Source organism: Perognathus longimembris, chromosome 12 (genome assembly GCF_023159225.1).
Source record: "Perognathus longimembris pacificus isolate PPM17 chromosome 12, ASM2315922v1, whole genome shotgun sequence".
Classification (NCBI taxonomy): Eukaryota; Metazoa; Chordata; class Mammalia; order Rodentia; family Heteromyidae; genus Perognathus; species Perognathus longimembris.
Window position 1 is genome coordinate 67,376,096 of NC_063172.1, and position 24,640 is coordinate 67,400,735.

The following is a 24,640-nucleotide window of genomic DNA, read 5'->3' on the forward strand; positions in this document are numbered from 1 at the left end:
AGGAAGTATCAAAAGAATGCAGGTTTTCTATCTGGTGTACTAGAGGTATAAGACTCCTTAAGCAGAGGAAAACAGGAAGAAAGGCTAGCTAACAGACGTACCTTTCTAGAAGGATCAGAGGAAATTCTTCAGACAGGAAGGAAATGACAAAAAAGAAATCTTGGAACACCAGGAAGAAAGAAAAACCATAGAAATATGTACACGGATAATTATCCTCCTGAGTTCTTGAAATTAATACTTAGCAGTAAAGAAGAAAAAGGGACTTCAAAAAGTATAATTGAACTAAGATTAATAACAACACAAACGGCATATTGGAAGGTGTCTACACTTCAGTCCAGTGGCATATGTTGATAGCCATACAAAGTCTGTTAATTAGGATATGTCACCTATGTGTAAGAACAATCATTAGGAAAAAGCCTGTAACTTTTGTGAGGTCATTTAATAGGGGAAAAGGTAGTCCTTTCAACAAATGGTCTGGATATAGCCCCACCCCAAATAGTAGTCATACGTATAAATGTTAATTTTTTAAATCTTAACAAAATATAACACTTGGTATACATGTGTTTCACTTGACATACATTTGTCTTGTACATCAGGGAATAATAATCTGGACTTCTTAGCAGCTCTGGAAAAAATCAGAAAATCTGTTAGCAAAGTGTTAATTTACACATGTCAACAACGATCTTAGGAGCAAATTATCTTGTTTTAAGTGAGCAGAAGTTTTTCATCTCCTCGACCTTGATGTCAGAATTTTTAGTGAGGTATAAAGGAGACCTAAAGAACGACTCTGTCTTCATTTTCCAGGAAAACTTAAAAGCAGTCGGTTCATGTATTTGCCCAACAAAACAAAAAAAATGCAATGAAAATTTGTGTATAGATTGCCTTCATCCATCCTAGCTAATTACTGCTCAAATGTTTCCTCAGCTTAAAGATGGAGCCCAAGACCAAGGGATTAAAACAGCAGCAGCAGCAACATAAGAAACTTCTGGCAGCAATGCTGTCTCAGGATTCCTTCGAATCTGTCCACAGCCTGACACCATCTGTCACAGAAGAAGATATTGATAACGAGGATGATGCAATGGAGTTGCTGGGTAATTTTAAAAATTCATAATTTCTATTTTTCTTCTCTGACATTGTAAAAATGTCCAATGATTAAGATATTTTTAAGTTTTCAATAGTTTTGTCTTGGGGGAAAGAAAGCATTTCACATATGCAGTCTTTAGACTTTAATGAAGTTGCATGTAAGAAGTACATTGAAATAACTCAAGCATGTGAAATCTTTATTAGACTGTACTCCTTGCTCTATGTACACAGTACTCGTATTCTGATGGCTTAATCAAACTTTATCCTGTGTGCCATTGTGATAAAATTTCAAATCTGTCTGCCTTATTCTCTGACTATAAGACTTGCCCTGACCATACCTGCTATCTATAAAACGCACCCAAAGTTTATTTTCAGCCCTCATCTAAGGATTTTCTTCTGTTATTTTAAGGATGCATTAGAAAGGCAGGAAGATGTTGTAAGAGGAAGAAAGAAAATTAATGTTTTCGGTCTTCCATAAGTGATAGGAAAGTTTTCAGAGATTACAAAATCTTTAAGAGATTGTTATTTTCATGTAAACCTTATTAATATTGTTTCTGTAAGATACCTTTTAAAGTATATTTAGTGACGCAAACATAGGTTTTTACCCCAATAGAAATTTTCTGATCGATTTTTTTGAAGTTGAACTTTACTTTGGAAAAATCAGTTTTCTGAAAGAAGGAAATAAAACTTTATTTCATCGAGTGAGCTACATTAAAGAGACAATGTGTTTAAACTCAATTAAACCATCAAACCAATTTTGGTTGTAGAGTATGGAATCCTGGGTTGTCAGGGGAAGAACCAGCCACTCCCACAGTTCTTGGCAAGTGTTGATAATGGTAGCTCACTCTTACCATAAGACTCCCTAGCTACCTACGGTGCAATTGAGGCACATGTCATTGTAATAAATCACATGCATGTTTCCATACGTGGACCTACAGAGGTGTCATGTAGTCGAGGACAGCAGGCTTGGAGACATTTTCTGATGGCACAGTAACTATTCGTTCTACCGGAAGACAGTGTCATGGCATTTTTCGCTACATGTTACTGGTCCTTGTTTTAAGTGACTACATCTTATCTCTAAATCATTAATGTGGCAACAACATTTCACAACAACATTTGCTGAGCGTTTATGTGATACTAGGCACTGGGCTTGGTCCTAGGGATATAAAAATAATCTGTGTGCAGGAACTTCCCGTTTTAGTGCTCAAGATAAGAATGAAAGTCTACCACCCACAGGGTTGTCTTGCCTGAGATAACTGGATCAAGCCACTGTTGCAGAGAGCGGTAGGTAATACAGTGATCAGAGGAAGTTTCTCAGAGAACCTAATTCCTCCGAATCTGTGAAACACACGTAGGTGTAACTTGGGCAGGTGGAGCTTGAGGAGGTTTGCTCATCTCTGTTTGGGATCTTTGGTGACCCTGCCTGTAGGTTCTCCCTCTGCTGGGGTCAGGACCAGCGAATGAGGTGATCCCAGGAAACTCTCAGGAGGCTTAAGTGTCCCCTCTCCCCCGGCAGAGCTCAGTGTATCCCAAGCTCCCACTCTCACTCTGGAGGCCACGAGGGATTAGCTTTGGGAGCCTCACTAAAGGGGAGCGATGGGTAACTGGTCTTCTTCCATTGGAGACATCTTCCTGTGGGTTCTGAGCAAGTTGAACCATGAGAGGCAGTGAATGGTTTCCACTTTACACAGTCTTCGCCCCGCCCAGCGGAGAGGGCTGGCTTGTGCATTCTGCACTTCCTCTGCAGTAGCATGACATGTTCCGGGCCCATTGGGGTATCCCCTAAAATAATTCTTCATTTTTAAAAGCTGATTACAGACAAACAATGGTTGTGTCTGTGTGGGGGGAAATGCAAGTGTTAACTGCTTGGAACTTTGTGTGAAATCCAAGCGCAGAGAATTATTATAAGATGCAGTAGAGATGCTTGGCATTTAAAATACCTTTTTAATCCATACTATGTTGTAGAATGAGTTTGCTATAACATACATGTTGTTGAGGGTTTGATTTATTGTTACGTATAACTGAAACGTTTATGATGCATGAGAAGTGCTCTGTAAACCTTGTAAAGTGATAAATAAGAGATATAACTATTAGCTAGCACCCAATATTCTTTAATAAAATGGATTTGATTTAAAGAAAAAAATCTTTTAGTTGAACTAGTACATGTAAATGAAACGAATGGTCCTTGTTTTGCTTATTAAAATATCTACTATGGTTAATATGTACTGATTAATAGTCAATTATTCAGTTGTTCAATTGTATTTTTGTGGGTTTCTTTTCTCACATGTATTAGATAAGTGGAAGTATTCCACGATAAAGCCTGTGTTTTAAAAGTAGATTAAGTATTTTCTGTAACATTGTTTCAAATACTACCTATTAATTTACAGTGCAAAGGTAGCTTAGTATGAAATTAATCACAAAATGAAATATCCAACTTGTGGGCTAAAAAAAGGGGGGGAACACACCAGTTTTAACACCTCTGCAATTTACTGTATTATAGAAGATGCTAAAAATAAATGTAACTCCTCCTATATTATGTAGTTCTCAGCTATAAATACAAGACATTCTCAAGTTTTTAGTAATATACTAAAATGATCAGAATGCACAAAAGATTTCTACAGAGAGCTTTCACATATTCTTAAAAAGTTATTAAAGTCCAATAAGTTTTCAGAATGAAAAAAATAATGCAGTGGAGGAACAGAAGATTTATAAAACTCCTATATGTTTTACTCTGCTATTCTCACAGAAAATTAGAGAAACTTCATTAGTTTAAAGGATATTTCAGCTTGCTAATGTGAACTCAGTTTATTTCATTGTATACATTTATTATCTTAACTTTGTTGGTAATTAAAATGAAATTCCTATTTTAATTATTCTTGACATGATTATTTCCATTAAAAAAAAAACCAGTCAGAACTATTTGAGTGACACTACTTTTATTATCTATTTTAGTAGGGAATATTACCTGTGAATATTTTTAGGCCTTCTCAGAATTGACATTGGGGCAAATACAAATATCCAAAATTTTCATTCCATAGGTGATAAAAGAAAAAATGGAAACTGCTTTCATGGTTTATATTTTCTGGCTATTTCTCATAATTATATAAAATTAAAACTAAAACTTTATTACTAAAAGCAAGCAGGGTCATTGTAAATAATAAATATCAAGAAGAACTATAATTCACTGTAGTATTCTTTGTTGAATGCAGTCATTGAGTTTCTGTGACTTTGGCTTCTTACCAAATATTGTAAAATGGAAAATCAAGATGCTCTTCTGGTAGATTCCTTTTTGTTGTGACCAGCCTTTCATAAAGCAAACAGGTACTCTCTTTTGCTTTCTAATGTGGGGATGTCTTAAGACAGGAAGCTTCTCTCCAATATTTGTAAGGAGAAGACTCCTTTCACCTACTCAGAAACGGTTATTCTCACTTGATGTCAAAATACGAAGACGTGGGCCTTGAGTTCTTCTTTAAATTTTCCTATGCACCTACACACCCCGATCTTGATATTTTAAGGTATGTAAAATAGTCCAAAACACAAGGACCATATATACAATGTTTTTCCTTTTTATTTTCTTTTGTGGATTGAGTATTGGCAAAACCAGGACAATACAACAGGTTTTTTTCCTTTAAAATTGGGATTCTTCATTAAACTCTTCATTAAAGAGATGTTTGTTAAAATTAAAAACAAAACAAAACTAGGGCTCTTTCAATATTGTATATAGGATTGCTTTAAATACTATTTATAAATTCATTTAGTATAAAGCAAAAGCACCCAAATTGATGATTTTTTAAGATATAAAAGTTACTTCTAAGTAACTTAATATAGAATTATTATATATGAGACTAAGTATCTTTAACTGAAGTTGGTAAAGAAACTGAATAAAACAACGTCCAAATCATCCCAATCTAAGTGTTATCTTCAAATATATGGTTTTCTGAAAGAAAAAAGGGTCCAGTAGTTTTGCTAGCATTTGATCACCACAATTACCCCCAAATTATAGAAAATCTACATATGTATTTTTGAATGTTCCATATAACTGAATAACTAGGTGATTGTGAGGAATATCTTTTACAAGGTAATTATTCTTATGTTAAGCCCTGCATACAGCATAGGCTTGGTGAAATACCTCAGCTACAGACTTTCCGCCTGTTTCTGAGTTCTTGGGAGGTACTGGGGTTTGAACTCAATGCCTCTGAGCTCAGCCTGCTGGCTTGTTTGGCTGAAGTTGTACCTCTTGCTCTCCACCTCCGCCTGGCTTTTTGCTGGTCATTTTGGAGATGGAGTCACGTGGACTTTTATGCCCAAGTTGACTTTGAGCCAAGATCCTCCAGATCTTCATCTCGTGAATAGCTAGGATTACAGGCATGAATTGCTTGACATTTTAAATGCGTTTAGATTTCATCTTTAGAGTGCATTTCTACTTGAGTGCGCGAGTACTAATTCTCTTGTTCTTTGTTTATACTCCCTCGTGATTGCTTATTTTTTAATGTGGCTTATAATTTTGCACTCTGATCTTCAATTTAGTGGAGAGTAAAATCCATTTACCCTGGTTACAGTAGTCCTCAAAGCGCTTCTTTCTCGCTCCAGGGGCACTGGTAAGATGTGTTCATTTCTAAGTTAGGTTTGCCAATCCATATGTTGTGACTCCAGGCAGCGTGAGTTTGCGTTTCTGCCTCCTTCCCTTCCCAGTGAGTCCAAAGTGGAAGACTCGCTGCTTCTGCTGGCTCTATGGGGAGAAGCTTTCTGGCCCCAGTTTTGAGTCACACTTGAACACAATTTCCACTCTTTGGGGCTCTAGCTGTATGAAGCAGCTTCCAATCCAGCTTCCCACCGTGGAAAAACTTAAGATCTCATCTGTTTTCTTCATAAATTATTGCCACTGTCCCAAAGGCGTTTCTTTATTTCAATTACAGGCAGACTTTATTTCTTCTTTGGAATTTCTTGAAGTAACTTTGAAATAGCAGTGAGCCTGTGACATTCAGCTACACTAGAAACGTGACATTGTTGGACCAGAATGAAATCCAGGTACTACCAAAGCAATGTACTAGTGTGACATTTCATCCAAATTATTGACTTTAAAAAATTATTGACTTTTTATTTTAAAAGAGCACACCTTATACAGGCCATCATCTAATTTTGAAAGTAATTTAGTAATATCTTATGAATTTATGAGATTATGAATATTTAAAAACTTAAAAACAATTATCTTTATATTTGTCTGTATTAAACTAAACTTTATATATGCTATCATCTAATTTCAAAAGTAATTTATTAATATCCTATAACTTACAAGATGATCAATGTTTAAAAACGTAAACATTTATCTTTATCTTTGTGTTAAACCAAACTAATATCAATGGACAACTTTGAGGAATAAAATCGTGGAAGGATCTTTCAATTTTGTACTTTAAATTATTTCATGTTGCTTGGTGCCAGCCCCCTTAGGCAAGAAAAAGACACCAAAGCTACTAATAACTCTAAGAAGAAAGGTTCTGTAGTTTTCTGGTCAGCGTGTTTCTAGTTGCTAGGCGTGAACATTCTGCAGGGTTCGAAGGCAGCTTGTGAGCTGCTTTGGAGATTGCACGCAGCAGGTGAGTCCGAGGCCGTGCTGGTGCTGGCTCTGCAGTGGACCCCAGCCCCTGGCCCCAAGCTTGAGGCGACGTGAGCATGCCCAGACGCCCCCACCCAGGACCCTGACGCTCGGACCTTGCCAAGCAGAGGACCGCCACCAGCAACGGGCAAGTCAGAAGTCAGCTTTGTTCTCCTGGGTGTCAGCCTTACGACATTGTCAGCTTGTTATAGTGGACCATAAATTTTATGATACTTATAGGAGTGTCAGGGATGGAAATGACAGAGGCCACCTGAAAAATAACACTTAAAAATCAATTGCATTTCCTTCACACAGCTAATATATATTTAGATTTTGATAGCCATATATTCCCTTGTTTAGAAATCAGAAAGTAGGAAATTATGCTGGAGGCTTGTGTCTCATGCCTGTAATCCTAGCTAGCCGGGAGGCTGAGATTCTGAGGAGATGTTCAAAGCCAGCCACAGAAAAGAAAGTCCATGAGACTCACTCAGCTCAAGGCCAACCCCAGAAAGAAAAGTCTGTAAGACTCTGTCTCTAAATTGACCAGCAAAGAACCCAGGCTGGAGGCATGGCTCAAGTGGTAGAGAACCAACTGAGCAAGTAATCTGAGCAGGCATGAAGTATTGAGCTCAAACCCGAGTACTGGAAAGAAAAATGCAATAAGTAATGTCAACATAGGCTACATTACTCATGTTAACAAAATGCATATTTTGTTGCATTTTAAAATATTAACAGATCTGTGGAAAAGAATCTTGCCCTCGTTACATTCCAGTTGTTATTTCCGATTGCATTATTTTCCTACACATTAAAATAAAGACCTTTAGCTTCTGTGTTTTGTAATTAACTTGTTACCTTGGCATCCAGGCCCCTAGTAAGTGGAGGCAAATAATTTTACACTGGAAAATCCATTAATTTCTGTGGGGGAGTCATTTTCTTGTCAATTAAACGAGCTAATTGGCTGATCCTTTGGAAAACAGATTTTGAGCTTGACTTCCGAAAGCTTAACCAAAATATTCCAATTTTAAAATAAGCTACTTACAGAAATGCTTCCTAAAGATCCCAGATTCAAATGACTATTTATTAAAGCAATAATGAAGCTCATAATTGCGAGAAATAAGTGAGTCATGAAGACAAAATTCTTTCTGCATTATATGGTTACTTATTTGTTATATTTCCACTGAGAACCTACAGGTGAGTAGCAGTCTGGCCCCCATTTGTACATGGACTTTCAGAATATGCTGCGTTTTCCTTAAAAATTTCCTGCTACTGAACAACGCTGTGACCAAAGTCTGGCTTTTTCGAATCACTCTCCTACACCAAGAGGAAAGAAAGACTCATCCTATAGAAGAGTGGAGAGGCTTCGGAACGCTTGTGACTTTCATTATGGGCTCTACTTCACAGTCAAGCTGTAATTCCACACAGTATCGCCTATGTGCTGTTTAGCGCTACGGGGTAGGGATGATGGAGCCCAACCGAGGGGCCCACTGAGGAAACGCACAGTGATGGACAGACACGGCTCTTGGCAGTCAGAGAAGAGGGGCTAAGAACTGAGAACAGATGGGAGTTGGTCATGAAATGTTTTATAGTATTCTCAGATTTGGTGTTTGGTTGTTGTTGTTGGTTTTTGGGGTTTTTTTGGCCTGTTAAATAAAATACCTTTAGACTGAAAAAAGAAAATGTGGGCATTTTCTACTGAACGATGAACAAATGCTGAAAAGCATAGAAGAGCCTATAGAAGTTGCGGTTATGTGAATCTGGCTCCCATCTCTTTCTCCTCATTTGCGAGTCCTCAACTTCATAGGAAAAACAAACGAAAACCGATGGGAGAATAGATGCAAATGATGCACTGACCCCGAGACGTCTCGTTCAGAGTGAGCACACAGTGAAGTCTTCCTCATTACCCAGTGAGCACAGTTTGTCCGCCAGTTTAACAGTTGACTTAGATAACTATGCTCATCTTTACTTGCTTTGGGCTTAGAATCTAACATTGATGACTAGCTTTAAATACAAATAATAAAATGTTAGAGGGCAAATATATATTGCACTATTTGTAAAAAAAAAATACTAATAAAAGTGCATCTGTATTGCCATAAATTGTTCCCACCAGAGGAGTAAAATCTCTCACACGTAATTCCTTTATTTTGTCCTTGTAGAAATGAATTAACCAAGAAGTGTTCAAGTTACTAGGAAGGTGAATGACAAGGGGATGGAGAAAGAGACAGAGACAAAAAGTCAGGATGAGAGGAAAGGATGGAAGAAGACTCACTCACAAGTGCTGGGAAAAAAGTCAGTTAGAAGTAAGCTCATCACTTTTATTTTTTCAATTGCATAACAGTACCAGTGGAGGTTTATTATTTTATTTCCAAGTATTAGTTACAGTCATTCATTATATGTGCCTTGTATTGGGTACCGAAGATACAGAACCGAATGAGATATTGTAGAATATACATATAAGTGACAATATATGCAAAAACAATGAAAGCTGTGCTCGTGGCTTACTCCTGTGATACGAGTTACGAAGGAGACTGAGACCTGAGGATCGCCAGGTTCAGAGCCAGGTTAGGCAGGAAAGTCTGTAAAACTCTTATCTCCAGTTAAACCTCGAGGAAGCTACTTGAGCCACAGCTCAAGCTGTAGAGCACAAGCCTGGAGCAAAGAGGTTCAGGGACAGTTCCCAGGCCGTGAGTTCAAGCCGTATGACTGGCACCTACGTATATAATTTATATATTTACATTATATGTGAATGAAGTACTGGCAAAATAAAAGCATAAAAGCAGAGTCAAAATACAAATAGTAGATATGAGTTTCCGCGGCGTAACTAACATTAAAAGTTTGTACAGGACTCTTAGAGGACAACGATTGGCTCCGTTTGTGGGGGGAGTGGGGGGGGGGGCTTCCGTCGGTGCACGTGGCTGGTCTTTGAGGAGGTTGTGGAGGTCCTCCGGTGGCAGGGACAGTGATGTAGGTCATCTCCAGATGGGGACGTTGGCATCTGGAGAGAAGGCGGTCACACCAGCGAGGCGACCGACACGAAGGAACCTCAAGCCATTCATTCGCCTGGGCCGCGCTGGCGTCAGCAACCCAGACAGAGAAGGCAGGAAAAATGACCTTGGGTCCTGTAATAAGAAATCCTACATGTTACATGAAGATAACTTTTCATCATTTGCGCCACCCTCTGTCAATTACAAGACATCTGGGCGAATCTGTACCGGGGTAGGATTGAAACAAGGAAACAGGAGAGGAAATTCAGTTTTGAATAGCAAAACGGCTTAGAAAACCATGTTCTATTAGGAATACAGGGTTGGTTATGGAAACTGGAGACCTGGCACGTTAGTCATATCGCTGAGAATCACGTTTCCTTAGTGGTCATCATTGCTGATTGGGGTTGAGTTTTGCTAACTTTCCCCCCATACTAATAATACTGGTCTTGAACCAGGAGCCTCTTGGTTTCCACTTTCTGAGGAGCTGGGATTACAGGCATAATAAACCATTATGCCTAGCCCTGGATTTTTCTTAAGAAATACTAATTCTCCGAGTGATCTAAAAAAGGAAGGGATTAATGATACTATTGGATAAGACTCCCGGTGCTGAGTCGAAGCCCTATGGTATTAATCACGCATCTCTTGCTGCCTAAGGGTCTTCCTGCCCCAGAGGGCAGGAACAGGTGTGGAATCTCAGTGCCAGCCTGTGAGCTTCTGGGCACACCTAGGTGTGTACATGAAGGTGTCGAAGTACCAGTTGACTCTGTTGTGGACATTTTTATCTGTTTAATCTCTGTGCAAGGACTGTGGCCTCCACTCGGGACTTCGTGCTTTCACGGGGCTTGTTTTGCTCATGACTGACGCTCTAGCCCTTGAGCTTTTGGGGTGAGTAATTGCAGAGAAGAGTCTTAGCTTGACTTGCCTGGGCTAGCTTCAAACCTCCATCTTCAGATCTCAGCCTCCCAAGTAGCTAGGATCTTTCCTGGGATCTGGTAACCTTGTTTCAATTGGAAATCACAATGCAATGTTTGGCACAGAAAGCCTGGCGCCAAATGCGATAAAATGGCTTATACTGTTTCATATAAATTATTAAAAACTTGCCCAAACTAATTGATCTTCCTAAATGAGATCATTTGTCACATTGTTTTCTTTATAAAGAATTACTAAAATCAGGCATGCCACATTTCACCTTTTCACCACTTAAACACACAAAGATGGTTGGATTTGTGTTTCAGGGTTATTTTTTTAATCATTAATTTCAGAAAAGAAAATACGTTACAAATGTGTGAGGGTATCTATTACACTTGCTATATGTAGTATTTATATTAGGAATGTCTTTTAAAATAATTTATGATGTAATTCTCAGGGAGAAAAAAACATATGATCTTGGCACTAATGATACAGGAACCGTTTCATGTTGTTTATCTGTATTTTGATCACTCTGGGTGGTACTTTGCTTTCTATCGGTTCAGAGACATATTGCATAGTTTGAAGCTATACTATGGGGGCACTCTTAAAAGTGTTTTACTCTTATTTGCTCGGATTTGATTACTGTGCTTTAGTGTGCCATAAACAATATGTTTGGATTTTATGCCTGCTGTTTGGTTCCTAAAAGTGCTAAACTCAGCGGGATTTCATGGTGAAGCTCATTGCTTTGAATCTGGCAGATTTGATATGTTTCAAAACAGTGTGGGCTAATGATAATGCATGGCCTACTTTTTATATGAGGCTGGAATTTGCTTATTATTTCAGTCTCCTGAAGCAGCCTTTAATATTTCTGGGCTCCCTTTTCTATTCAGCCTTTCTTTGTGTACTTGCCTGTAGTACTGTTGGTTCTCAGAGTCCTCTTTCCTTCTGCTACACACGGTGGGGTTTATTTGTTGGTTTTGTTTCGTTCTGCCTTTGTCTCATGAAGCCCTGATGCTTATGACTTTCTCTACCCGAATCCCCTCCTCAGAAATCAACTCTCATTGACTGTATCCTATGGATTTTAGTCTTTTCCTTGTTCCTCGCAATGCTCCTTCTGCTGGGTAGTTGTCCGCTCTTTCCAGCGCCTTCTTTTCGTCTGTGTCTTGTCACTTGCTTTATTGAGTCCAGGAACTGTGAGTGGAGAGGAGGAGGGCCCGGTTCCCACGCTAGGTCATCAGGAGGCACCGGTGACCACGTCCCTCTCGTGTGCCTGCCCTTCCCTCCTCCGAGTGTGCACAGATGAGGAGAGATGAGACACACACAGACCGCTGAGACCCAGCCTGCAGCGTGGCCAGGCCTCCATCTCGGCTTGTCCCAGGCCGTCGGAGACGCACCCTGTCCCTTAGCTCCGAGAGACGGGAAGGACGGCAGCCAAGGCCCCGGGGGAGACGCAGCCCGCACCTGCTGGCGGTTGGCTTTTCCTGGGCGCCCGTGCTTAGGCCCTGTGCGGCAGCTCTCCGGGGCATTTGCTCACTAAGTTCATTCGTTGTCCGAATATGATGTAAACACGGTCCTGGTTGAGCTTCCCTTTGCTCGTCAGGCTGTTTGTCCTGGCCAGTCCGAAAGTCATCTCACGAAATAGGCTGACATTCCTTAAGAATAAAGGATCTATCGTCAAAGCACTGTGTTAAAGTCTTCATAGTATGCTTCTCAAACTTTTTCAGTGAGAATTCGATGAAAACTTTCACAATTATCAAATTTTAAAAAAGTTTTTGGTGCGGGTGCGAGGGCTTGAATTCAGGTCCTGGCTGCCGCCCCTGTGTTTTTTGCTCTGGGTTAGGGCTGTGCCGCTTGAGCCGCAGGGCAGAGCCGCTTCTGGCTTTTCAGTGGTTCCCTGGAGATAGGGGTCTCAGGGACTTTCCTGACAGGACTGGCTTTGAACCGTGATCCTCAAATCTGAACCCTCTGCACAGCTGGGATTACAGGTGTGAGCCACCGGTACCCAGCTAAATTAAATTTGATTACCCATTATTTCCCAGTTATTTTCCTACTGGATTATTTTAAAGTAGTATTAGTGGTGTCCTCTAAAACTAGTGTTTTGCTTCATATATTTTGTGCATTGTTGACGTCAGCAGATCTTTTAAGTTTTTATTTTATTTCTCTACGATATCTATTTTCATATATACATACATTATATATACATATATATATGAAAGTAGATGAGATATTAGGTTGGATTCAGGATACAAAGTAGAAATCTTATTTTCTATACCTGATGATGTATTCTGTCAATATTATTCAGTCAGAAAGTATTTATTCCCTTGACCTTCTATCGTCCATCCTACACTATGGACTCCCCAAATTAGAATGTTATCCAGTTTTTAAACCGGAGTATTTCCCAAGTGTGCAAACAATAGAGTATTAAGGAAGGTGTCTCTATTTTACCTCACTGTGCTTTTAAATAAGTTTGGCTGCCCAGAGGGGACCACGCCTCTTCTATAGCGTCAACGTTTGCAACTGGCTGCCTCTCCCCAAGCCCATGGGTGAAACGTTTTGTCTCCAGCTGTTGGAGCACATAATGGAAGGAAGTTAACCCATTGTGGTTGTGCCTTTAAGGAAGACCTGGAGACCCTGCGCCCTTCCCCCCGCTTGCCTTTCTGGCTCCCATGGGGAGCCCTTTTGCTGGATCGCCCACTTCTCAACGTGCCAGGCCTTGCCACGTATTCAAAAGCATGATGGCCTCCTGGAACTTCCGAAACTATGCACCAAAGCACAGGTATTGATAACAGCAATGAAAATCCGACCAACCCATCGGTCGTATAGAGTGATTGAGGTAAAATCCTTTCCATAGAAGAATTCAGGGTGACAGAATACCAGTTACTGTCTGCATTCTAAGGGTAACATTTGCATTCATTTCATACGAACTTAGAGCACATTGTTCTACCTGCTGAAAACTCATACCTGCAATTCTATTAGATTTTACAGTGCATATGTTTTGGTTGTTATTGTTTTTCCTTCCTGTTCGCCTTCCCTCCTCTTCTCTTCCTCCATTCCTCTTTCTCTTCTTCCTGCTCTCCCCCTCCCTCCCCTTCCCTTTTCCCTCCCTCCCTCCCTCCCTCCCTCCCTCCCACCCTCCCTCCCTCCCTCCCTCCCTCCCAGGGACCAGTAGCTCACTCCTGTAATCCTAGCTACTCAGAGGGCTGATATCTGAGGATGTTGATTTGAAGCCAGACCAGGCAAGAAAGCCAGTGAGACTCTTATCTCCAATTCACCGCCGAAAAGCTGGAAGTGGAGCTGTAACTCAACTCCTAGAGCACTAGCCTTGAGCAAAAAAGCTCTGGAACAGCACCCAGACCCCAAGTTCAAACCCCAGGACTGCCCCCACCTCCGTGCTTTATACAAAAAAACATGTAACTATAGGACTGCTTACTACTTAAAAGGATACAGTTTTGACTTGCAATCTCAGTAACTATAAGGCGTTTACTGAAGTACAGAATCGAGCCAGGAGTGGTGGCTCATGTTTGTAATCCCAGCACTTGGAAGGCCGAAGCTAGAGGATTTCAAGTTTGAGGCCAGCCTAGACCACAGTGAGACCTTATCAGAAAAAAAAAGAACAAGATGAAGATGAAGACTGGGGAGAGGAGGGAGAGAGGAAAGAAAACCGGATCTCAAATTCCATCCAAACATAGGAACTCATAGTTTCAATTTTCAAAATATCCATCTGATTCATATACTATACAATTTTTAACAATAATTTTAATTTAGTTTAAAATAAGTGGCATTTAAGCATGTAGTGTTATGATAAAGTGTGAGAAGTATATATAGTGTTAAATATACATAAGTAACAAAGTTTTCAACTTCCCTTTAAATCAGTGTTACTTTAACAATTCCTATGTTTCTTTTGTTTTATGTTAGTCATCTGTGCCTACGTGCCCAAAGTACTTGAAATTACGAATGATAAATTTTCTTATAAATAAGAGTACTCCATTATAAATTCGATTGAAAATTAGAAAAATTAAAATCTTGCTTTGAAGTGTGTTCTACATTACCACCACTGGAGGGTGCCCGCGCCTTTGATTCTTTGCAGTTTCAAGAAATTACACGTGGCTCATTTTTCAAACACTACGAATGCGTGTTCACACAGAAGCGAACCCCACACGGGGGGAAAAAAAATAGAATTTTAAAATGGAAAGCCGAACTATAAATTAAATATATAGCAGGCTTTATATAAAGAGGATCGCTTTAAAACCCTACCCTACATCTCTGCGTCCAGGAACCTTGCTCGGGAAGCGGAAGGAGGCTGTGGGCGTGGAAAGGCAGAGGGACTGTTCCGCATGTGGACAGTGGTTCTCGTCCCCGTGTGTCCGGAGGCGGCTGCACCCTGTGTGCCATGCTTTCTGTCTAGCAGGTTTTCCAGTCGCTTAGAGAGAACGAGATGGGACGGGGAGGGTGGAGCACACAGCCCCAGTGCACATGAGCGGCCTGTTCTTTCCCGTTGGCAGTGTGGCGGCCACCCGCCCTCCTCTTCCCCAGAGCCCGTAGGGTGGCCCAGGCCCTTCCTCAGCGCAGGGAGAAGAGAAGCTCAGCCCCCAGAGCCGTCCACCTCATTCAGACACCTGTCAGGGCAACCACGGGCCGGGGGTCCCTCCTGTGAACCCGGCCGGCGGAGCTGGGGTCCAGGGGTGGCCGCTGCGGTCAGCCTGGGGTGGGGGAGACCCCCTCCCCCCCGGGGGCTGCGCGTGGGGGGCCGGGGGGAGGGCAGGTGGCTGGGGGGGCAGGGGGGAGGGCAGGCGGCTGGGGGGGGGCAGGGGGAGGGCAGGCGACTCAGGGGGGCCGGGCCAGCGCCCCGGGGGGACAGGAGCGGGGACTTGCTGGCCCAGCACGTGTGTGGAACCGCACACGCCACGCTGAAGTGACGGCACACCGACCTGGTGTGAACTCCCCGAAGGTGTGCGCATGATCCCTTCCTCCTGCTGTCCCTGTGGACACTGCAGGGCGAGGCTGGCCAGGAGGGGGCTCTGCTGCCCCTGCCCCCCTGCCCCCCTGCGTGGGGCTCTGCTGCCCCTGCCCCCCTGCCTGGGGCTCCGCTGCCCCTGCCCCCCTGCCCCCCTGCCTGGGGCTCTGCTGCCCCTGCCCCCCTGCCCCCCTGCCTGGGGCTCTGCTGCCCCTGCCCCCCTGCCCCCCTGCCTGGGGCTCTGCTGCCCCTGCCCCCCTGCCCCCCTGCCTGGGGCTCTGCTGCCCCTGCCACCCTGCCTGGGGCTCTGCTGCCCCTGCCCCCCTGCCTGGGGCTCTGCTGCCCCTGCCCCCCTGCCTGGGGCTCTGCTGCCCCTGCCCCCCTGCCTGGGGCTCTGCTGCCCCTGCCCCCCTGCCCCCCTGCCTGGGGCTCTGCTGCCCCTGCCCCCCTGCCTGGGGCTCTGCTGCCCCTGCCCCCCTGCCCCCCTGCCTGGGGCTCTGCTGCCCCTGCCCCCCTGCCTGGGGCTCTGCTGCCCCTGCCCCCCTGCCTGGGGCTCTGCTGCCCTCTCTCCCCCTGCGTGGATGGAGACGGTGAGGCGCAGGGGCCCTCCACCCCCCCCCCCCCCCCCGGCTGCTGAGGCCCGGCAGCTGCTTCAGCGTCCGCTGCCACTCGTGGCTTCGCCCGCCCCGTCCGCCGCCCCCTCCCCGAGGCCTCCCGCCGCCCCCACGGGGACACCGGGGTCTGTAAGGACGGCTCCGGAGCTTGCCGTCACCTGTCACTCCCTCCTGAGGGGGGGCACGCGTGTCCCCCCCCCCGTCCCCCCAGCAGCTGGGAGAAGGACCTGCCGCCACCGGGGAGGGCAGGGCGGCCACCCGTGGGTGTCCCGGCCCCTCGGCCTCGCACTGCCCGAGTCCCGTCCCCAGCGCAGCCCCGGGGTGGACCTGTCACCGCGCGGGACCCGAGGAGGCCGGTGCTGGTCACCCAGGGGGGCCTGGCGCCCACGCCCTCCAGGCGACTGAGGTGGAGTCACGTCGGGGCGGGCAGGAGGGGGGACGGCCACACCGCTGCGCCCCTGTCCACACGCTCGCGGCTTCTCTCCCGTGTAACATAGTACATGGGGACCCTAGATCAAGGGATTTTCACACACACACACACACACACACACGGGGATTATCGAGTGCCAGAACTGGAAGGAATTTTTTTGCACAAAATGCCCTGCAGGAATTTTTATTTCTTAAATAAAACAGAATGCTAGAACCCAGAGGACACAAGGCCATGAGAAGTCTCCATCGCCCAGCCTCGCCCACGAGAAGAGAAGAGGAGGAGGAGGACCCGTGGGAAGCAAGGGAGGGCAGAGACCTGAACAACTGATTCTACTTGCTGAATAGCAGGTCGTTCATACAATATTACAGTAATGTTAATCATTAGACTTGATTTCTTTTCCTCTTACAATTATTTTACTTTAAGTAATGAAATATATAGGGGGTTTCATAGTGAATTTATCACTATAATCGTAGCATAATATTTCGGGTCCTGCAGGTACATTCCAAGTGGGTTCTGGCTTTAATTGTATAACAGAGGATAGCAGTCACCAGAATGTTATGATACAGGATTTTAATTGTTAGCTTAAATCTTCCTGTAAAAGTCAGTACCCAGCACAAATAAATCATGAGAAAGGAGTCTTAATTGCTTTTGAAAAAAATGAAAACCTGAATAGTTTGACTGAAAGATTTTAATTTGATCTAAAATATAATTGTCTCCAGAGATAACTCTTCCTCTAAACAAAGAAGATACCTTTGATTTTTGATGGAATTGCCTACTTCTCGCCTTTGACATCGTTGAGACCCCAATGTTCTTCTAATTTAAGGTCCCATGTCTAGAGCATGTTCGGACCCTAACGTGGTGAATTAGTTGAAGTTGAGCGCAGCAAACCCCTTGGCTAGTTCAAGTGCGGAGTGACTGAATACAGAGGATTAAATCTGGTTTGAAGGGGAAGATGTTGCCCAGCTCTCTGCGAGACTGGGGCGGGGTCTGCAAGGAAATCTGACAAGGACAGATGAACATGAGAAAAGCACACAGCTTTGCGTGGTAACCTTCGTGTGGGAGGAGATGAAGGCCTGTGTGTGTGTGTGCTGGTGGACGTGAAGACACGGGGGGTGTGGAAAGCTGGAAAAGGAGCCGCGCTGAGAGCGAATCGGGGACTTCACCAGGCCCTGCTGCTCAGACGGGTTTGCATCCCCGGGCGTGCAGCTCCTAGGGATGGCAAGGGGGCATCGAGCACGAGGGCGTGCAGCCCCCTCAGGAGGAAATGGGGGGAGTGTCACGCGTAGGGTGAGTGCTCTGCTCCAGGGAGGGAAGGACAGAGGAAGGGGGAAGTTTGACGGTTGACCTTCCTGCTCCTGCTGTTCCCTGCAGTGCCCGGGCGCTGTGTGGTGGAGCACTGTGTCTGGATCTCAGGCGCTGTGTGGTGGAGCACTGTGTCTGGATCTCAGGCGCTGTGTGGTGGAGCACGGTGTCTGGATCTCAGGCGCTGTGTGGTGGAGCACTGTGTCTGGACCTCAGGCGCTGTGTGGTGGAGCACTGTGTCTGGATCTCAGGCGCTGTGTGGTGGAGCACTGTGTCTGGATCTCAGGCGCTGTGTGGTGGAGCACTGTGTCTGTCTGGATCTCAGGCGCTGTGTGGTGGAGCACTGTGTCTGGATCTCAGGCGCTGTGTGGTGGAGCACTGTGTCTGGATCTCAGGCGCTGTGTGGTGGAGCACGGTGTCTGGATCTCAGGCGCTGTGTGGTGGAGCACTGTGTCTGTCTGGATCTCAGGCGCTGTGTGGTGGAGCACTGTGTCTGGACCTCAGGCGCTGTGTGGTGGAGCACTGTGTCTGGATCTCAGGCGCTGTGTGGTGGAGCACTGTGTCTGGATCTCAGGCGCTGTGTGGTGGAGCACTGTGTCTGGATCTCAGGCGCTGTGTGGTGGAGCACTGTGTCTGGATCTCAGGCGCTGTGTGGTGGAGCACTGTGTCTGTCTGGATGTCAGGCGCTGTGTGGTGGAGCACTGTGTCTGGACCTCAGGCGCTGTGTGGTGGAGCACTGTGTCTGGATCTCAGGCGCTGTGTGGTGGAGCACTGTGTCTGGATCTCAGGCGCTGTGTGGTGGAGCACTGTGTCTGTCTGGATCTCAGGCGCTGTGTGGTGGAGCACTGTGTCTGTCTGGATCTCAGGCGCTGTGTGGTGGAGCACTGTGTCTGGATCTCAGGCGCTGTGTGGTGGAGCACTGTGTCTGGGTGTCAGGCGCTGTGTGGTGGAGCACTGTGTCTGGATGTCAGGCGCTGTGTGGTGGAGCACTGTGTCTGGGTGTCAGGCGCTGTGTGGTGGAGCACTGTGTCTGGATCTCAGGCGCTCTGTGGTGGAGCACTGTGTCTGGATCTCAGGCGCTGTGTGGTGGAGCACTGTGTCTGTCTGGATCTCAGGCGCTGTGTGGTGGAGCACTGTGTCTGGATCTCAGGCGCTGTGTGGTGGAGCACTGTGTCTGTCTGGATCTCAGGCGCTGTGTGGTGGAGCACTGTGTCTGGATGTCAGGCGCTGTGTGGTGGAGCACTGTGTCTGTCTGGATCTCAGGCGCTGTGTGGTGGAGCACTGTGTCTGGATCTCAGGCGCTGTGTGGTGGAGCACTGTGTCTGGATCTCAGGCGCTGTGTGGTGGAGCACTGTGTCTGGATGTCAGGCGCTGTGTGGTGGAGCACTGTGTCTGGATCTCAGGCGCTGTGTGGTGGAGCACTGTGTCTGGGTCTCAGGCGCTGTGTGGTGGAGCACTGTGTCTGTCTGGATCTCAGGTGCTGTGTGGTGGAGCACTGTGTCTGGATCTCAGGCGCTGTGTGGTGGAGCACTGTGTCTGTCTGGATCTCAGGCGCTGTGTGGTGGAGCACTGTGTCTGTCTGGATCTCAGGCGCTGTGTGGTGGAGCACTGTGTCTGGATGTCAGGCGCTGTGTGGTGGAGCACTGTGTCTGGATCTCAGGCGCTGTGTGGTGGAGCACTGTGTCTGTCTGGATCTCAGGCGCTGTGTGGTGGAGCACTGTGTCTGTCTGGATCTCAGGCGCTGTGTGGTGGAGCACTGTGTCTGGATCTCAGGCGCTGTGTGGTGGAGCACTGTGTCTGGATCTCAGGCGCTGTGTGGTGGAGCACTGTGTCTGGATCTCAGGCGCTGTGTGGTGGAGCACTGTGTCTGGATCTCAGGCGCTGTGTGGTGGAGCACTGTGTCTGGGTGTCAGGCGCTGTGTGGTGGAGCACTGTGTCTGGGTGTCAGGCGCTGTGTGGTGGAGCACTGTGTCTGGATGTCAGGCGCTGTGTGGTGGAGCACTGTGTCTGTCTGGATCTCAGGCGCTGTGTGGTGGAGCACTGTGTCTGGATCTCAGGCGCTGTGTGGTGGAGCACTGTGTCTGGATGTCAGGCGCTGTGTGGTGGAGCACTGTGTCTGTCTGGATCTCAGGCGCTGTGTGGTGGAGCACTGTGTCTGGATCTCAGGCGCTGTGTGGTGGAGCACTGTGTCTGGATCTCAGGCGCTGTGTGGTGGAGCACTGTGTCTGGATCTGAGGCGCTGTGTGGTGGAGCACTGTGTCTGGACCTCAGGCGCTGTGTGGTGGAGCACTGTGTCTGGATCTCAGGCGCTGTGTGGTGGAGCACTGTGTCTGGATCTCAGGCGCTGTGTGGTGGAGCACTGTGTCTGGATCTCAGGCGCTGTGTGGTGGAGCACTGTGTCTGGATGTCAGGCGCTGTGTGGTGGAGCACTGTGTCTGGGTGTCAGGCGCTGTGTGGTGGAGCACTGTGTCTGTCTGGATCTCAGGCGCTGTGTGGTGGAGCACTGTGTCTGTCTGGATCTCAGGCGCTGTGCGGTGGAGCACTGTGTCTGTCTGGATCTCAGGCGCTGTGTGGTGGAGCACTGTGTCTGGATCTCAGGCGCTGTGTGGTGGAGCACTGTGTCTGTCTGGATCTCAGGCGCTGTGTGGTGGAGCACTGTGTCTGGACCTCAGGCGCTGTGTGGTGGAGCACTGTGTCTGGACCTCAGGCGCTGTGTGGTGGAGCACTGTGTCTGGACCTCAGGCGCTGTGTGGTGGAGCACTGTGTCTGGACCTCAGGCGCTGTGTGGTGGAGCACTGTGTCTGGATCTCAGGCGCTGTGTGGTGGAGCACTGTGTCTGGATCTCAGGCGCTGTGTGGTGGAGCACTGTGTCTGGATCTCAGGCGCTGTGTGGTGGAGCACTGTGTCTGTCTGGATCTCAGGCGCTGTGTGGTGGAGCACTGTGTCTGGATCTCAGGCGCTGTGTGGTGGAGCACTGTGTCTGGATCTCAGGCGCTGTGTGGTGGAGCACTGTGTCTGGATCTCAGGCGCTGTGTGGTGGAGCACTGTGTCTGGATCTCAGGCGCTGTGTGGTGGAGCACTGTGTCTGTCTGGATCTCAGGCGCTGTGTGGTGGAGCACTGTGTCTGGATCTCAGGCGCTGTGTGGTGGAGCACTGTGTCTGGATGTCAGGCGCTGTGTGGTGGAGCACTGTGTCTGGATGTCAGGCGCTGTGTGGTGGAGCACTGTGTCTGGATCTCAGGCGCTGTGTGGTGGAGCACTGTGTCTGTCTGGATCTCAGGCGCTGTGTGGTGGAGCACTGTGTCTGGATCTCAGGCGCTGTGTGGTGGAGCACTGTGTCTGGATGTCAGGCGCTGTGTGGTGGAGCACTGTGTCTGGATCTCAGGCGCTGTGTGGTGGAGCACTGTGTCTGGATCTCAGGCGCTGTGTGGTGGAGCACTGTGTCTGGATCTCAGGCGCTGTGTGGTGGAGCACTGTGTCTGGATCTCAGGCGCTGTGTGGTGGAGCACTGTGTCTGGATCTCAGGCGCTGTGTGGTGGAGCACTGTGTCTGTCTGGATCTCAGGCGCTGTGTGGTGGAGCACTGTGTCTGGATCTCAGGCGCTGTGTGGTGGAGCACTGTGTCCGGATCTCAGGCGCTGTGTGGTGGAGCACTGTGTCTGGGTGTCAGGCGCTGTGTGGTGGAGCATTGTGTCCGGATCTCAGGCGCTGTGTGGTGGAGCACTGTGTCTGGATCTCAGGCGCTGTGTGGTGGAGCACTGTGTCTGGATCTCAGGCGCTGTGTGGTGGAGCACTGTGTCTGTCTGGATCTCAGGCGCTGTGTGGTGGAGCACTGTGTCTGGATCTCAGGCGCTGTGTGGTGGAGCACTGTGTCTGGATCTCAGGCGCTGTGTGGTGGAGCACTGTGTCTGGATCTCAGGCGCTGTGTGGTGGAGCACTGTGTCTGGATCTCAGGCGCTGTGTGGTGGAGCACTGTGTCTGGATCTCAGGCGCTGTGTGGTGGAGCACTGTGTCTGGATCTCAGGCGCTGTGTGGTGGAGCACTGTGTCTGGATGTCAGGCGCTGTGTGGTGGAGCACTGTGTCTGGACCTCAGGCGCTGTGTGGTGGAGCACTGTGTCTGGATCTCAGGCGCTGTGTGGTGGAGCACTGTGTCTGGATCTCAGGCGCTGTGTGGTGGAGCACTGTGTCTGTCTGGACCTCAGGCGCTGTGTGGTGGAGCACTGTGTCTGGATCTGAGGCGCTGTGTGGTGGAGCACTGTGTCTGGACCTCAGGCGCTGTGTGGTGGAGCACTGTGTCTGGATCTCAGGCGCTGTGTGGTGGAGCACTGTGTCTGGACCTCAGGCGCTGTGTGGTGGAGCACTGTGTCTGGATCTCAGGCGCTGTGTGGTGGAGCACTGTGTCTGGACCTCAGGCGCTGTGTGGTGGAGCACTGTGTCCCGACCTCCCTCCACTGAGCCCCAGGACACAGGGAGAGGGTGCCCGGCCGGGCTTTGGCCCTGGCGTGGCGCTGACGCGGCTGCCATGCAGGTCCTGAAGAGGCTGTGGCTGTGGCTGTGCAGAGATCAAGATGCCCAGTGTGGGGGGCCTGCCAGGCCCACAGCTGCCCGCCGGCCGTGGGGTGCAGCCCGGAGGCCCCCAGGCAGGGAAGCTGGCACCCCGAAGCCTGCACTCACTCCCCCAGAGACTGTGGTCTCCTCCAGCGCCTCTCATAGGCAGAATCACCGTTCATCTAGAATATTCCTTGTGGAGTCTCAGTAGAGTAGGTCTTAGGCTTTCAGGCCTGTGAAATGTTTGAAAAAAATAAAAGGATAAAAAAAAAATAAGAGACTGGGTAGGCGGCGAGGTGGTAGAGGCTGGCTCAGCGTGCGTGGAGCCCTAGGCTCGATTCCTTTGTGCCTCAGAAACAGGAAAAGCCAGAAGTGGCGCTGTGGCTCAAGTGAGCAAGCGAACTGGAGGAACCGCGGGAAGGGTGGGGCCCAGCTCAAGTCAGTAAATTCTCCTGAATGAAGCTCAGGTTGATTCTGTTCCTCTCCTCCTGCGAGGACCACAGAGGGGAGGGGAGAGTGGGGGGGGGAGCTTGAGGAAGGGGGTGGGGAGGGAGCCTGGAGAGGGCTTTCAAAGGTAAACTCCTTTATAGACACAAGTTTCCCTCTCAAGAGTGTAACTGAATGCTGCTTTCAGAGTATTTCCTATTGCTGATGTCTCCTGAAATCGTCAAGGGAGTAGAACTTTCTGGAATCCCCTGGACACCAAAATCCACAGAGGTTGGAGAACACTTCTGTAAGATGATATATTGTTTACAGATAACCTGCACATCCCTTTACTCATCACTACATGACTTTAATCCTCTCCAGATTGTGCACCAAACCTAACGCCCCGGGAATGCCATGTGCTGAATTGCTATATTGTGTTGCTTAGGAATGGTGACAAGAATACAAAATCTGTGCGTGTTAGACATAGGCACAGCTTTTCCCATGACTCTGTGTGTGTGTGTGTGTGTGTGTGTGTGTGTGTGCGCGCGCGCGTGCATGCGTGCCGGTCCCAGGCCTTGAACTCTGGGCCTGGTTGCTGTCCCTGAGCTCTTGGGCTCGAGGTGCGTACTCTAGCACTTGCTCAAGGGCTCCATTTTCGGCTTTTTGAGGTTAACTGGAGACAAGCGTCTCATGGACTTCCCTGCTCAGGCTGGATTCACGCCAGGATCCTCAGATCTCAGCCTCCTGAGTAGCTAGGATTACGGGCACGAGTCGTGGTCATGGGCTGTCCCTGACTATTTCTAATCAGTAGTAGCCCAACTTCGCATTACTAGTGATATTTGAATCCAATGTTTTTTTTTTCTTATTCTAAGACATTCCATATTCACTATATCGTGTTAACCTTGATGAATCCCTCAGTGAATGATGATTCAGATACCTACTCGAGAGCTCTTGTGGCTGGATCTAGGTTGGTCTGCTCACTGCTTGCAGGCCGATACGTGGAGAAGAGAGTCGGGTAGAGAGAAGACGTTAGATTTATTCAATGCAAAATCTGAGAAGATGGGGCAGAGAGCGACTCTTTCTTTTTTTAAAGTGTGGCTCGGGTGCGTGAGATGACTTTGGCAGGGAGGGCAGGCCGTTCCGTGGGACAGTGGCCATGTGCTCGGTGGGCTCTTCGCCATCCAGGGTGTCTGTTCTTTGGCTGGAACATCGTAATCACTTCCACTCACAGCTCTGCAGACAAACACACCGCATTTTGGCGAGTTCCGCATCAGTGGAGACCTCCTTCTAGAGAAGAGGCCAGATGTTCTGCGTTCTGTAAATGTAAGGAAAGGTGATTGGCGGTTACTGCCTTAATCACTTGGCGATCGATGGCTTTGCGATGTAGAATCCTGAGGGAAAGAGGAAGAAAGAAACTGAAAAGGACCATCACAAAAGAATAAAAGAGTAGTCACTGTTAGACTGAAATCCACTTTCAAATCTCCACTGCGGTATTTTCCCAATGTATTGCTGCAATATCAATAGGTCACATAGGTTCATGTTTTCCACCAAAGGTATAAATCTACATTCGTGTCATCAATAACTAAAGATTTTGTGATTCATAGCTACTGGTTCTTAGAGGACAAAAGAATAGAAATAATTCCTTTTTGTTCATGCTAGAATGAGTCAGAAGTTTTCCCCAAATAATATCACTTTTATCTCATTTTTATTTTAATTTGCATTTGAGAGAAAGTTTTTCAAAAGCAATCTTACTATTTTAACTTGTTTCAATTGTAATTCACATCTGAGAGAGACAAAGAGG

The 24,640-nt window shown here is 47.1% G+C and overlaps 1 protein-coding gene across 1 annotated transcript in view; it reads left to right on the plus strand.

Annotated features, from left to right (window-relative positions):
- C12H8orf34 (chromosome 12 C8orf34 homolog) overlaps positions 1 to 24,640 on the plus strand; it is a 322,609-nt gene that overhangs the window by 113,676 nt on the left and 184,293 nt on the right. The window contains exon 7 of the mRNA XM_048358631.1: positions 925 to 1,091. Within this exon, the coding sequence (XP_048214588.1) occupies positions 925 to 1,091 (167 nt within the window). The remainder of the gene's footprint in view (positions 1 to 924; positions 1,092 to 24,640) is intronic.